Source organism: Lolium perenne, chromosome 1 (genome assembly GCF_019359855.2).
Source record: "Lolium perenne isolate Kyuss_39 chromosome 1, Kyuss_2.0, whole genome shotgun sequence".
NCBI lineage: Eukaryota > Viridiplantae > Streptophyta > Magnoliopsida > Poales > Poaceae > Lolium > Lolium perenne.
In genome coordinates, this window is record NC_067244.2 from 133,751,280 (window position 1) to 133,766,256 (window position 14,977).

General features: G+C 43.1%; 1 protein-coding gene and 2 long non-coding RNA genes across 5 annotated transcripts; 1 reads left to right on the forward strand and 2 right to left on the reverse strand.

Annotated features, from left to right (window-relative positions):
• Positions 1 to 554: 554 nt before the first annotated feature.
• LOC127302843 (F-box/LRR-repeat protein At3g48880) lies at positions 555 to 6,508 on the reverse strand. Its single transcript, XM_051333489.2, has 3 exons — positions 6,279 to 6,508; positions 1,853 to 2,220; positions 555 to 1,438 (listed from the first exon to the last, which is right to left on the reverse strand). Exons 1-3 carry the CDS (start codon positions 6,435 to 6,437, stop codon positions 829 to 831), a joined length of 1,137 nt encoding a protein of 378 aa, XP_051189449.1. The 5' UTR covers positions 6,438 to 6,508; the 3' UTR covers positions 555 to 828.
• Positions 6,509 to 8,846: 2,338 nt separating this feature from the next.
• LOC127302848 (uncharacterized) lies at positions 8,847 to 13,213 on the forward strand. 3 transcript variants are annotated; one of them, XR_011742572.1, is made up of 5 exons: positions 8,847 to 9,318; positions 9,516 to 10,030; positions 10,100 to 11,341; positions 12,018 to 12,133; positions 12,809 to 13,213. It is a non-coding gene; the product is annotated as an uncharacterized lncRNA (long non-coding RNA). The 3 variants fall into 3 exon arrangements; XR_011742570.1 differs by having other exon boundaries at positions 9,516 to 11,341; XR_011742571.1 differs by having other exon boundaries at positions 9,516 to 11,341; positions 12,018 to 12,076.
• Positions 13,214 to 13,872: 659 nt separating this feature from the next.
• LOC127302856 (uncharacterized) lies at positions 13,873 to 14,471 on the reverse strand. The gene is made up of 2 exons (XR_007853134.2): positions 14,300 to 14,471; positions 13,873 to 14,189 (listed from the first exon to the last, which is right to left on the reverse strand). It is a non-coding gene; the product is annotated as an uncharacterized lncRNA (long non-coding RNA).
• Between the last annotated feature and the right edge of the window lie 506 nt (positions 14,472 to 14,977).

Below are 14,977 nucleotides of genomic sequence, written 5' to 3' on the forward strand. Positions count from 1 at the left end.
TCTCGCAGTGTTGTTCCTCCCTTTTCTCAATGACTATCAACCATGCTTTTGTGTGTTTTAAAGGAACTAGTGTACTTCCTCCATTCCACGAAGGTTGACTAAGATTTTTTTCAAAATCTGGATCTATCTAAACACTAAATAGCATCTAAATTTTGACAAATCTCAGACAACATTTATGGTACGGAGGGAGTACTTGTCGTAGTTGTAGTTTATTGATAGCGGTGGCCATTTTCTCATTTATTTATTTTCCGAAAGCAGGATGACATTTCATTAGCGTAAGATATCACAATTCAACAGCTCCATTGGCATAGCTTCGGACAGAAAGCAGGTAGAAAGATCACGACATGCTACCAGACAATAGGAATCTAGCTCAAACAATATAAAGAATCAGGAGAAAAATCTTCGACTCAACAAAGGCGCCAAAGGAAGTAGGACCAGTTGGAGCACATCTATTTCACAGGAATTTCTCAGGAAAAAAGACACATCTATCCCAGGGTTATTTTCCAACACAGCCCACCTGGGAATAAATAGCCAAAACCCCAAAAGCAACACCCTAAATCCACGTCCGACGCAAACATCAATTGAAAGCATATGGTTCTGAGTTTTACATTCTGGACCCCATAGAGATGCACAACACCTTCAAACAAAGACAGAATATCCATCAATTTACAAGATAAGCTACCCACACCACCATGCATGCACATTATTATTATGGAGTACCATTATTTCTCTACGGTTACAGCTTACCGATTCTTAGCTATATGATTGACTGGCTCGTCATCACAAGCGTCTAAAATGAGGAGGTAGGTTTTATTTCCCAATTAGCATCTAATCAACTGATGTCAACATCTCACACTGTGCACCAAACAGCCTCCCATAGTCCTTCAGATCAAGCGAGCTCACCTCATCCCGCCGCCAAAACCAATCCTCATATCTGTACCACCGCAAGATACCATCATCCAGCATCATCCGCTGACATGCGACGCATTGTCTGCTCTGGCAGTGGTGGAACTCTCGCAACTGGGAAGCTCTCTGAAGAGTGTTGTCATCTAGCTCATGAATCACTTGCCTCCGTCCATTCGTCGCGATCTCAAACAGCAGGCAGTGGGAAATATTGAGAACCTCAAGATGTTCCATCGAGTTAAGAACACATAGCAGGGCACCCATTGTCACTTTTGAGCAACGGAGGCTCAAGACTTTCAGCTTTGGAAGGTAGGTGGTAACTGCTGAAGCAAATAGGAGATCAAATGAACCCATGACCTTGAGTTCTTTAAAGTTCTTGCATTTCTTGGCTAACTCCTCCATGATATATGGAGGATAACCAATGCTAGGCATAGTTAAGGACTCTAGTTCCTCCCACCTTTGAATTGCCATGCATATTCCATCTTTTGAAATGCGGTTCCATGCTGGCATAACTAGTCGTTTTAGGTGAGGAGACCTGTTCATCACAGAGGACAATAACATCATAAAACGTAAGTGTCAAGACCATTGTCAAGATATGAGTAAAGATACCAAGAACAAGAATCCATTCAACTTAAAAAGTCTTCAAACAACATTCCTTGGACCTACAATAGATTGAACGGATTGAATGGCTATTATATAGCAGATATACTAGCGTGTAAAACTGATAGTGCATGGCATGCAGATTAAAAGTAATTTTTCCACCAACATAATGTCTTAAGGTTGCTTTAACTACAAAGGTCATTAAAAGCGACCGCTACAAGACATCTGCACGCAAAACCTTGACTAACGAGCTGAATGGCAGATTTAATACAGAGCTACATGTCATAAAACCATATGTACGAATACAGAAACAGAAGAGTCATAGGAGTAGCTAGCAAATAGTAGTTACCTTTGTGAGATGTAATTCAGGTGTTCATCTTTCATGTACAGATTGTAATGGAATATCATACAATTAACATTTCCACGGCTAATTGCCATTGCCAACCGTAGTATTTTTGAAAGTCTCTTGTCAGATCTATCATCAACCCAAATATATGGAGATGCTCTTGTTTGAATGAAGTTGGATATTAGCAGCCCAAAGTCAAGGGTGCCCCATATAAGTGGATCTGAACAGGCTAAACGCCATGAGCGACAAACTTGAGACACTGGTGATAGCTCAACCAAGTTTAGCTCCTTAAATATCTTCACGAGGACATCAGTTTCCATGTCCTCCCATATTTTTCCCATCGATTTGTTCTCTCCCATTATTATCAAATCCTGCAAGTTAACAAGAACACACCAGTTAGTGAAAAGCCAACTAACCAACTGGACTTCTGTAATACGAACACTTGAGCCCAACCATGAGTGTCCCTGAACAGTATGAATGAGTACACTCATGATGCAGCAAAATGAATTAGTTCACAAAAACCAACAGGAAATCGGTTTAATTAGGACATATGAATGAGTGAACTTAACTCGTTGCGATCGATGCAATAGCTAGTGAGCTGAAATATGGTGATCCTCAACATCCATACAAATATGGTCAAGTACTACATATAACGTGAGCCGACTAATTTATGACAAGCAATTGGCTCTCATTGTATCTCAGGTGTTGAATCCCTTCTAAAAACTACATGATAGATGTTAAAAAAAATCTACTAAAAATCCACAAAGATTACTACAGAGCTAAACCCCCAGTTGACGGATTACTTCTGATTCTGAGAAGACTCGGATACTTAGGTGTTTAACAGCAATAATCAGCTTCTCTGCCAAACCAAGTCTATTCTACTATTCCCAGGCCACTGCGACAACCCAACCGGTATGTTACTTCCAGGAAGGAGGGAACTACCTATTGCACTACTGGTAGATCCATACCATAATAGTTAGTGGAGTCATGACTTCAGTATCACCAACGAAACACGTCTAAGGTCCGTGTGAGATCTAATAAAAGGACCACCAGCCTAGATGTGAGGGAATGTGTTTTTTTTTTTTTGCCTTACCTGCATTTTTTTTTTTTGAGTTGTCTGATACCAATGTATGTATAGTTAGTGGAGCCGTGATATTCAAATAGGAACCCCCCACTACTTATTTCTCTCCACACATGCAGGCTATCCACGTCTGCACGTCTGCCACCTCGGTAAACATGTTCTGTCCGTGTTCGGTGCATTCGCTAACAAATCCACATGCAGGCTACAACCGTTCAAGTCAGGCCAAACTGCTGCATGGCAGTAGTACACCACGCGTATCTGCTAATTTGAGCCGGTGATCTGTGACTATATAGCTTCCCCTCCTAACTCTATTTGTGCCGCAAGGAACAAGCACTAAGCCCAAAACGCATCAACCCCAACTGACAATAAAGCACATCAACCCAGGGAAAATCTTCTTCCCAGAAACATAATTATGGAGGCATGTGAAAATTAATTTGGCCACCGCCATTGTTTCATGCTTCCCCTAATCCAAGTAAAGAAGGCGAAACAAAGGGAGCAGGGGCCTTTTAACTGGTGACCATGCGCCCAGTCGATTGGCTATTACAGTTGGCCCTTGGCCGGCTATTTATTATCCTCCATCTCCCCCTTTTTCCCACAAGTTCTTCTCCAGAGGACCACCGGTCCTGACTGATGAGGCGGGCGGTGGCAGTCACATGAAGGGGCGCGCAACTGGAATTGGCGGCTGATGGCGTCAGGGAAGGAGAAGCTCCCCGTGCATGACGGGCAAGGAGCAGATGACGACAACGGTGTATGGAGCGGTAAGCTCCCCTATCCTCTGTTCTCGACATAGCGATGCCAACGGCCACGGCTCGATGATGCAAGAGGGTTCAGGCGGCGGTTTTCTCGGTAATGAGATCGAAGCAGGCTGCGGGTGGGCATTCGTTCATGACCGATAATCGGTTTTTGTATTACGGTCTATTTAGAATTCGGTCATAAAAAAATGAAGACCGAAATATACTTGCTCATTTTACTACCCGACAAATTCGGGTACCTAATAATTCGGGTTCGGGTTCGGTCATGACCGAACATCATGGTCAATGTTTTCAACACAAATATTAGATATTATTTAGTAAAAGTTTAGCAACATTTTAGATCTATTTTGCACGTTTTTTCATTGCATATATTATTATCAGTTGACAGGAATAAACATTGAACAATTTAAACAAAAAATAAAAAATCCTACAGAAGTTTGATCAACATTCAAGAATACCACAACTCACGCACATCACACGATTCTAAAGATTGGGACAGTCTCACGTAAAATTCGGTCAGTTCGGTCTATTCGGTTACTTGGAATAAATAACCGAATTGACCAAACTAAATTCGGGCTATAAAATTTTCTACCCAATTTTTTATCGGTCATTTCGGTCTCGGTCTTTTCGGGTTCGGTCTCGGTCTTTTCGGTTTCGGTCTCGGTCTTTTCGGTTTCGGTCTTCGGTTATCGGTTTTTTTGCCCACCGTGAGAAGCAGCTACGATCGGGAGCAATCTTGGTAGCATTACTTGTATTGATTTCAACAACAAATGTGCTAAAACTGTGTTTGTCGTACTTTTGGTTTTGGTTACAGATTAGATTGAGGGGGCTTAGAAGGTTGCTTACTTTCAGGTATGAAAACTTGGTGTTGTCGGCCATGTCATCTGCCTCCCTTTTCCACCATAGGCAGCTAAGATTTATCTTTTTCCCCTTTATAGTACTCAATACTATACCTTTGTTTGAATGTTTCACTAATAGTGTTGAACCAGTAAAGCGTCTTTGGATTTGAGATTCGAGAGGTCAGAGGTAACATACTCCAGTTAGTTTTCTTTTGCACTGAATTTACCTTTTTAACATCTATTTCCTGATTTTTAAAGGTATATACATAATGGACTATGTACATAAGGAGATGGAAAAAAAAGTGAATGCTACAGATGATGACTCGATGAATACTTATTCAAGTTGGACTTTCCTATAGTCTTATAGGCATCAATTGACAAATTTTCAACCGACTCCACCCATCTTGATAGTATCTGTCTACCACATTGCTACAAACCTTACATATTTCTTTCAATAATTGGAAGTGTTCTGGATTTCAGGATTACCTAAGGCCAACCATTTGCTTCATAGAAATCCTGCAGCAATGTGCGGGGTATCCTCTAATTTCAGAAGTAACAGAGTTTGACATGGCATGAACAATTAAGGCATTCAGCTTATCAGCTATCCTAGATTCCAGACCATACTAGCCGACCAATATGAATCCAAAAGAAAACCTTAACTGAGCTCCCATCAATCAAATACGTCTAACCCAGTAGACTTTATTATGCAGTAGAACAAGTGTGTAGAGAGTAAGGAGAGAAGGTGCAGCTTTATTTACCAATCCTACAAACAAACCAAAAAAAAAATAACAAGAGAGATCCGCTCACAAGAGAATACAGCCTTTTCAATTAGCCAAACGGGAAATGTGCACTGAAGCAGCAAAGCACACAGCCAGCTTCAAGATCCCTCCACTAAATAACAGTGTTTGGCCGCGGAAACTGAAATGAAACAACAAAGCCGACAGCTCGAACTCATGCAGAAGCCTAGGAGCTGCCTCAAAGTCAGTGGCTACGGAAGGGGAAGGAAATGCACCCAGCTACAATTTCTTATTCATTCACAGCCGAGAAAAAGTAGTACAGGCTAAAAATGTCTTGAGAGAGAAGGGAGACAATTATTCCGAAAAGGTCGAATCTATCGCAAAGATCTCGTAGTAAGCCGCAATCAGTTTTGCAGCAACTGCAAAGCTTCTCTGGCAATGATCCCACAAAGTCCCCCTAGAGACAACACCCTATAAACGCAATACCTACTTAACATTCCGTGCGCTTGACAGGCTAGCCGCCCTAACTTAGGGTACAAAGCAGAGCAACCTAGCAATGGATGAATAAACCATGGTTTCCGATGAACATGCATAAAGAGAATTCCTACGGCGCGAGCAGGAATTACGAAAAAAAATACTAGGTGATAGTATCATTCTCCAGCGTTACATCCAACGGAAGGAGCAACGAACCGACAGGCGCCCAGCCGACAGGCATGAACATGAATCCCGAACAGTTCCGCTCCCCGTTCCAATATTCTCCAGAGACAATCCGTGACCACCAGACGACCACCACACCCGCGGGAACTCACGGGCACAGCCGTATCGGCCCCAAAATCGCGCGAGCAAACAGTAGCGAACTCATCTCACGGCTTGATCCAGCACCGGTAGTAACCGGACGCGGAGCCCTGCCCGCGACGCGCACGGCTCGGATCGGCTCCCCTAGGCGCGGATCAGCGGAGCGCGGACTCGATCGGGCCCAGGGACACCAAGGGAGGGAGGGGGAGAGAGAGATATCATTACCCGGACGGATCTCCTGGGGGAGGATGAACCCGGGGCGCCACCAGCTAGCGCGGCCGTCTCTGGCGGAGGAGGAGGAGGAGGAGGGGATCGAGGCGCGGAGCGAGCCGCCGGGCTGCTCCGGCGACGCGCGGGGTCGGGAATCGAGGGGGCGTCGGACATGGGCGCCTCGCACCCACCTCGACCGGGCGAAGTGGACGAAGAGGAGCCTAGTGCGTGCCGGTGGCGTCGTTAAGTACCGCCTCGGCGTGCTGCCTGCCTCGCTGGGAGGTTTAATTGGCCTGGGACTATTACGGGAAGGAAGTAATTGCTTAGGCGACGCTGCTAATGACATTCCCGTGATTAAATTTTTTGCGAATTTTTGTAAATTTAAACAGGTTTTCTGCAGGTTCGTGTCGTGGAGAGAGTCCACTCGCCACGTCTAGCAGGTCAACGGAGCCGGTGAACGAACGGATCGCCTGAACAAGGTTGCTGCACGCCACAGATAACCTCGACCGACAGGCAGCCAGAGACCCTGGGTTAATTAACCTTAATCTCCAACAGGCCTGGAACCCGTCTGAGACGATGCGAACCCCGGAAACTTTCCGGCGATCGTCGGAGCGTGCGGCGAACGCGGCTTTTTCCGGACGCCGACCGCGCTCCGGCAAGTGGGGGGTGGGGCGAATATGCCTCGCTGCTGCTTTTTCCCCCCTTTCTTTGCGCCCACGCGCGCGGCCGGCCGGCGAAAGGCTCACTATTCTTCTGCTCTCCGCAGAGAGCGAGTGCCCGCCTCAGCCGTCCCTCTCCGCGACGTCACCCTGCTGCCGTGTCTCCGAGCTCTCCGTCACGTCCGCTTTTCCGAGATCCTCCATAGATCTCATCTGCCTGACTGAGTGGCAGTGGTAACCCGTTTTTCCGAGCTTCTTTCTCTGCCAGATATCTGGTTGCTTCTGCGTGATGCGTTTGCTAACCTCGTACTCCCCTTCGTCTAGGCCAGCGTAGCTAGAACTGAATGGAAGGCTGGTTGCTTCTACTGTACGATTTTTAGAATATAGGAATAGAAAAATCTGCAGCATTAAAATGTAAATGTCGGGTTGAATTCTATAGGATTTGAAATCTATAGAAAGCTCCTTCAACTAGCTTTTGACTCCTAGAAAAAACAAAAGAATTGTAAATGAGGGTTGAGTGGAGGGAAATTTTCCTCCAAAACTCGGTGCAATACAATCCTATAGGAAAAAATCATATACATTTATAAGGATTTCAGTCCTACGAATCAAACAATACACATAAAAAAATATCTAAGGATGAAAATCCTACAACAAAAATTCTTTAGCATTCATTTGAATCAAACAAGCTTGAAAATCGTTCTTAGTTGTGTGTATGTGTTGAATATAATTGTCTAGTCTTCTTTCAATAGATCGATCTTTTGGTTGAACTGGCTAGAGCATGCAATTTCATATGGTATCAGAGCTACAAGGTCCTGAGTTTAAATCCTAGCCAACGCAGTATTTAAAATAAATATTTACGGTCTCCCTAAAAAAATCTAACGATACACGTCTAAAGCACGTGCGAGATGTAAAAAATGTCCCACCGGCCTAAACATGAGGGGACGTGTTGAATATAATTGCCTAATCTCTTCCAAGAGATCAGTCTTTTGGTTGAACTGGCTAGAGTATGCGATTCCACGGTACGAGTGTCCAACAAAATCTCCATCGACACGGTTAGACGCATGCCCAAACCAATGGGACAGGCTCCCTCATCAACACACGCCCAAATGTTGGTATATCAAGTCATCCTCCGAGTAGGAATCTTGGCTATAGTACTAACCATGTTGATACTCTAACAACTGTGCCCAACCGGTTAAATGTGGAAAATTCTTATATAGACTAAAACTTGGCATGATGTAACAATTTTGATTTTTGAGGTAAAATATATAGCACGGAATTTAAACCGGATAAGTAATATCACAAATATACAAACAAATAAGGGGTAGGAATTAGTTGTAAACTTTTTACCCGTTCTAGTCTCCTTGTTACATTTACAGCATGTCTTGTCACGCTCGGTGCTCCCAGGCTCTTTCGCTTGGTTGCACATGTCTTTACATATATATTTTTTATACAAGACATATTTTTTTTCATACGATATTAGTTTAGGTAACATTTTGCTGAGATTTCATATTACTTTGCCCGCAATTAATTGAGGTGACAGCATGTGCTTGAGCTCCAAGCAGAGTTTAAGTTCGATGAAACTAAAAAGACAATCAATATGTTTAAATTTCGTTTTCTGCTAGTACGTATATGTTTTCTTTAGTTTATCACTCCAAGCATGCTTTGCACGTGCACAATCAGTAGTCACTAGTTAAAAGACAACGCTTTCCTTTTTGGGAGGATAAGAGACAGCACTGTTCTAGTTTCAAAATGACAAGTAGGAGTCTATCAACCAATATTCCGATGAGAGGTTCGCAATGGTAGCATCCACACCCAACATATAAGTACTATATTAAACCTTAACAACTTCGTTTTTTCTTAATTTTCCTGATTTACTTTTTACCTATGTGATTTGCTGACACGTGTTTTGTTGTGCTATATTGATGTTTCGTGTGTATTTGTGGGGGTGCCTTTCCGTTTCAGTTTACTTTGACGTCACGTTGTTTTTCTCTCGTGTTTAATTCTGGGTGGACATAGTCTTTTCTTTGCTGCTGCCGCTGTTACATGGTTGGTCCCCACTGCATAGTAAAGCGGTGCGGTGGTGGGTTGTCGGCAGTCTTTTCTCGAGATTTCCTTTCCACCTCCGTCGTTTCCTTCCTTCTCTTCTTGGTTTCGGCCGCCAGCTCCTGTTCCAGCTCCTGTTCTTTGTTCGACTTCGATTTGTCTGTGATGGTGCCGGGATCAGCGCGTGGGTCTGCGCGGCCGTGCCTGTGCTCGAGTTCCTGCTGATTGAGGAGTCGTCGGTGGGAGGGCGCGTGCTGGTGGTTGAGGGGGTTGGCTGTGGGCGGGGCCTGTGGTGCGCTTTCTGCGCGCAGAGGCGGTGTTGATAGGCGACGCGGCGGCCAGTGCTTCTTCTGGTAATTTTATTTATTCTGCTGGTCTTATTTTGATTTCTTCTTCTTATTGTGTTGATTCTCGTGTTGCTCCCTTTTGGTTAAATTATTGATCTTCAGAGATTTGTCCCTTAGATTTCTCCTGTGGCCGGCGGAGATTGGTGCTGCCGTCTACATCCTCTTCTCCCTCACACTTTCGCCCTTCTCTTCGTCCCTGGCAGCCGGCGGCGCGGAGGAGCAGCTCGACTTTCCCGAGGCGACCCAGATCGCCGGCCTGTGCTACTTTCCCGACTGTTGCGACGGCCTCCCCGGGATTCCTCCAGCTCGGGCGCGTTCTCAAAAAAAAAATCTGATTATTTCAAGAGGCGTAACTCTCCTAGATGGGCACGCGGTCGATTCGGCTCGCCAGGCTGATGGTGGCGTGGTCGCAGATGAGCTAGGCCACCATGGGAAGGAAAAAAGAGGAGTCGCTGGCGGGCGGGGGCTTGGCCGATGGTGCCGGCTGCCGAAATCTACCGGAAGCCGGTCCCTGGATGGGAAGCCAAAAGCGGCAGGGCCTGCGAGGGGATTGCGACGTTGTTCCCGCTGGACGCTTCCTGCTGGTGTTTGCAGGGCTGGTGCTGGCGGGCACCATGCATGGTGTGCCTCGCGTTCGTCATGCCAGTCTTCCTGCTCTTCAGCCAGGTGCTGGTCCCGGTCACGCTCACCATTGGGATGGTCATGATGGGACTGACAGGTGAGAACTCCCTTTGGACACTGACAACTCCTTTCGCTAATGTCTTAAATCCATGTGCTGCTTCATCAGATTAGTTGCTGTTTGAGATCTGGATTTCCATGGCATCAGTATCATCTGGGATTTAGTATGGTTACAGTCTAAATTGGAGCTACTGAAATAAGGTCGTCTTGCTACTTTCTGTTTTTGGTTTGGTTCATCCAAATCCCTGTCATGTTAGATAAGTACTGGAGGACATGCTCTCTAAATTAAATTTATTTTTATCCTTTCTCTAAATTCCTACAGGTACATGATTTTATAATAGTGCACATTTTAAATCCTCGCTGCCTCCAGGTACCTGGGTGAGCTGGACCAATTACTCACACCACTCGCTTTCATAGGTTTACTTATTATTTTGTCCCGAAATATCTCATTTTTGTTTTGTTTTGATGCTAAAGCCTACAAGATATGTGATCAATGAATATTGTCTTTTGCATTATAGAGGAAAGTTGAACCACCAGGTCAAGCACTCATAAGGCAATGGTGGAACAAGCATTGTCTTACATGTTACACTGTTTGTGCAATAAGTTAGAAGTATCTCTTATTCTCAAATACTTTGATTGAGGGCTTATATTTTGTAAGAAATGAATCTTGAGATAAACAGTTAAAGGCGATTCTTACTGGAAATAGGTGGATCATTTCTTCTGGGTGTATTAATTCCATGTTTATTAAAAAATATTCCACTGTTGCCTCCGAGTGAAGTAAGACGCATTATGCATGCTTGACGAATTTACTCTTAAGGTTAAATTTAAACTCTTCCTGAGTAGAATTAAAGGCGAGTTCTCAACGGAGGTACATTTAGGATTTCTTTAAGGGCAAAAAGATCGGATGGTTCAGACTCTTTTGTTCTGCTATTTTTTCCCAATTCTGCTACCATGTATGAATTAAGCAAAGTTGCCACCAGGTCTTAGAACGGTTATGGAGAATTGTGGTGGTGGTGACTGAATTCCCTTGTTTTCCTTCCTTGCCATCGTGCCACTATTCTAAATATAGTTTTCGTGCTAGGTTAAAGCACACTGTGTCTAGCAAGTATTATGTATGCCACCATCATACATTTGTATCTCTCAACTGGATCTGCTGACTAAGTTGTGCACCTCCCATTTACTAACTTCTATCTGAGAAGTCTTTGTGGTGTTTTGTCTGCAGATATGTTATAGTGCTTATTTCTACTTCTTGCTGGTGATGTAATTAATTTCAAGAACGCCTCGATTGAGGAATTGACAATGTTACATTGCGCAAGAGCTAGGATCATCCACTTGCCGCTTTCTTCCAAAGGTAAAGATGAAAAGGATATTTCATTTCTATTCGTATGGCAAGCTCATAAGGTGAAGTAGTAATACATAATCTTCATGGGAAATTATATTTTCTTGCAAAGGTAACTTTTTTAGTCATTGCTTTGCAATAGATGTCCATTTTTTGTACTTCCTCTCTTACTTTTTGTAGGGTATTGAGGTGTTGAAACAGTAGCATATTGAGCTTCATAAGGGACTTATATCCAATGTTTGGTCGAATTTAAATTCCACAGCTTTACTAGGCTACTCATATGACATATTGTTTAGTAGTTGTATTTTTATATGTCCGGAACATTATCCATTATCAGCATTGGGTCTGCCTTCAGAATTGGCATGTTGAAGTTTTTCCATAGTATATAATCTTTCTTTCATTAGTTCAGAGTCATGAATAAGATTATCACATAGACAAAGGTTCAATATTGTCACAATCAAGCTCTCCTTAGAAGTGTGTTATCACATCCTTCTCTTTAAAAAATAGCTAATGAAGGATTTTGAGGGTTTGAGGGCCCAATATATCCTTTTCTCATTATTTCCAATTTGTGTTATATGTGACCCGAATTACTTATGTAGAATATGGTTTACGGTTAATTTTATTGGAGGGGTCCATACATAGATTTGCTGGTTAAACCCTGAATACATGCGTAATGGTTTTCCTTCAGGAAGCATGAAAAGGAGAAACACAGATACGAGTGTGCAGAGGGATGCGATGTATTGCACAGTACATTCCTTTTCTCATCAACTCTGTACTCTACATACATATAATACTTGCTTTCAGGTTCCTTGCACAGTCGACATTAATTAATTGAGATGCAAAATTATTTTGTAGTTCATTGAAGTAAAATTTGCCAACTCAGTTGTGCTAGCCCCCATATGATATCCTGTTACTCTGCCAGGTTGACATGTGTTGGCAATGTTTAGCTAAACAAGTTAGTAGTTCTCTTTGAGTGCTACAAAATAAATTAGCAATAGTCCTCTTCCAATGTCACAATTTTTTGTTATATTATACGCTACTCTGTTCGATGCATAGTAAGTGTCGTGGTTTTAGTTAAAAAAACGACCCAAGAATTTCCTCTCATGCACAGTATTCTATTCAGTGAAAGGTGACCAAGGAAAAGTGGTGTATTTCTGCACACGATTTGCAGAGAAATAGAAATAGTTAACCGAATGAAAGTGTCATATAAATTGTAAAGAACCCATTTTGAGATTTAAATGCTTATTTTAGAATTTTGGCTGTCATTCCTTCTCAGGTTTGCTGGTGATGCAGACCTATTCTACTCTTAGCGCATAGGCTGTATCTGGCAGCTACTCTTTCCTATAATAAAAGGAAAGTTGCAGGATACACCTATGAATGTTTTAAAATATACATGATTTGAGAAAAATAAATACTTAGACACTACTGCTTTTGCTTTGTGCCAATTTGATGATTTCTTTGTATGCAATATGATGATAGGCCCACAAACCCACAGAGACCACTTTGGATCACATTGAACGAATCAATGGCAAACTAAAGCATCGAAATTTCATGGAGAGCATTGATAAGATCGCCCACTTCATCAGTAAATATTACAGGATAAGGACCCAAGAAGATGAACCGGAACAAGCCAAGTGCACCACCGATGAGTCCATCCGGTCCGAACCTCTACAGTACCACCCAGGCAGCGACTGTGACGTTGCCTTCAGTTGTTTCTATGTACCGAAACTTACTATCCACAGTCAATGCCCTGCATATGCATATCAGTTGTACACATTGTATGAAAAAACAAAATGATCAGTTTCGTGCCTTAGATTTTCCCACAATACATAACAATGTATTTTTTAACGTATTGCTTATCGGCCATTTACTATTACACCTCCACATCACCATTGTATTTTAACAAGAAAACATCCTCCATTGTTCAACTCTTGGCTGGGCGCGGCGTGCCGCCGCGCCTGTCCTTGCTAGTCTGATACTACAAGGAACCCATCAGAGTGGAGTGCCAGTTTACATCTGTCGGTACGTGCAGCTCTCCTTTTTGTTCTGACTTTTGGAGATTGTTTCTTTGTCACTCATACGTTTTCCGACTCTTACTGGAAAGGAATAAAAAATGGGCACGTTACGATACTGCAGAAGAGCAGAGGATGGCGAATGTTCAGGACTTAAATTAGGCCAAACACGTGGAAATTCTGCTCTCATTCATGAGAAGATGGCGAAGGGAAACAAGATACATAAGGTTTCAAGCGGGGCGGGATGCGGCTGCTCGCTACAGAGCTCAGCGGGACAGCTCGTCGTGCGCGGGACAGCGCGGTGTGCCGCAAAAAACCGCTGCACCTAGCGCGGGACTGTACATATACGCAAATCATCCCGCAATATCCCGCTAGCTGCCTGATCGGCGTGATCGCTCGGCATACGAATCAGCGCGGGACTCGGCAGGGGATAGCTAGCTGCCTGATCGCTCTCATCGCTCGGAAGAGCTAGCTAGATAGCTGATTAGGAAGAACTAGTTAGCACTCTGATGTGTGCTTTGAATCATCAAGTTACAGAATTAAACAAAATGCTTAGCAGTACTTTACTACTGAATCATCAAGTTACAATTTAATTGATCAAACAAATGTTCAACTGAGACTCATGAAAAGCATCAGTATTACAGGCTGTAAGTTCACAACTGAATTTATTTGACCAAACAAATGTTCACAGATTGAAGGCACTCCAGAAGGTTGTCATCCATGGTTCTCTTCTTCAAGTTCCTGTCACCAATAACAAGGAACCTTAACTAGGGAGATAAAGAAAATTCCCCCCCTGTTCCAATTCCAGCCATTGAACCTTAACTAGGAAGTTGACGGTAATGAAACACCTGCTGCAGTTACATTGTCAATAACTTACACACAATAAGCTAAACAATATACTGAGATAATGGATCTCACAGCTATTTAAAAAATTGTACTGCATTGCATATAAGATAACCTTGAGTCTGAACATTGCCATCCTTAGAACATTTGCCGGGTGTCATGGTTGCTCCTTTCTTCCTTCCTTGCAGCGCACCCCCAACCCCACCTTGAGTCTGAACATTGCCATCTTCAGAAACCTCCTCCACCTTGACTCTTATAAGTCGATCTGTTGATCAATGTAGTAATTAGAAAAAATAACCAATTGACATCAAGAAATTATTAGCTCTAGTGGTGCATCAGTCTCCGTAGATATTACAAGTGGTAGGCTTGCATCAAAGCATCACATGTATTACAAGTTGTATATATATTACTGAACATAATCCCTAAATGATAACAAATGAGACTTGGTCCTCTATGCTCTCTATGCTTTCTACCTGTGAAGATAACTCAAAGATTTTACCCTTGTTTCCTTGTAATAATAATAACCACAGATATATCATCTAGAATAGGCTGCCATTGCTAAAATTTCTTCAATCCTTCAATTATGCACTTCGTATCATGTAAGCATTTATTAATATCAAACTGAACTACACATCAATTGACTCTCACTGAAGCTCCGAGGAACCGGTTACAAGCCAAATCCATCGAACAGGTCATCAGATCTTGATCAAACATCGAACAGTGGAGGATCTTGTGTCACATATCTTGGAGTTGGAGATGGTCTTGGGCACTGATTTGTACAGAGGACGGCAAC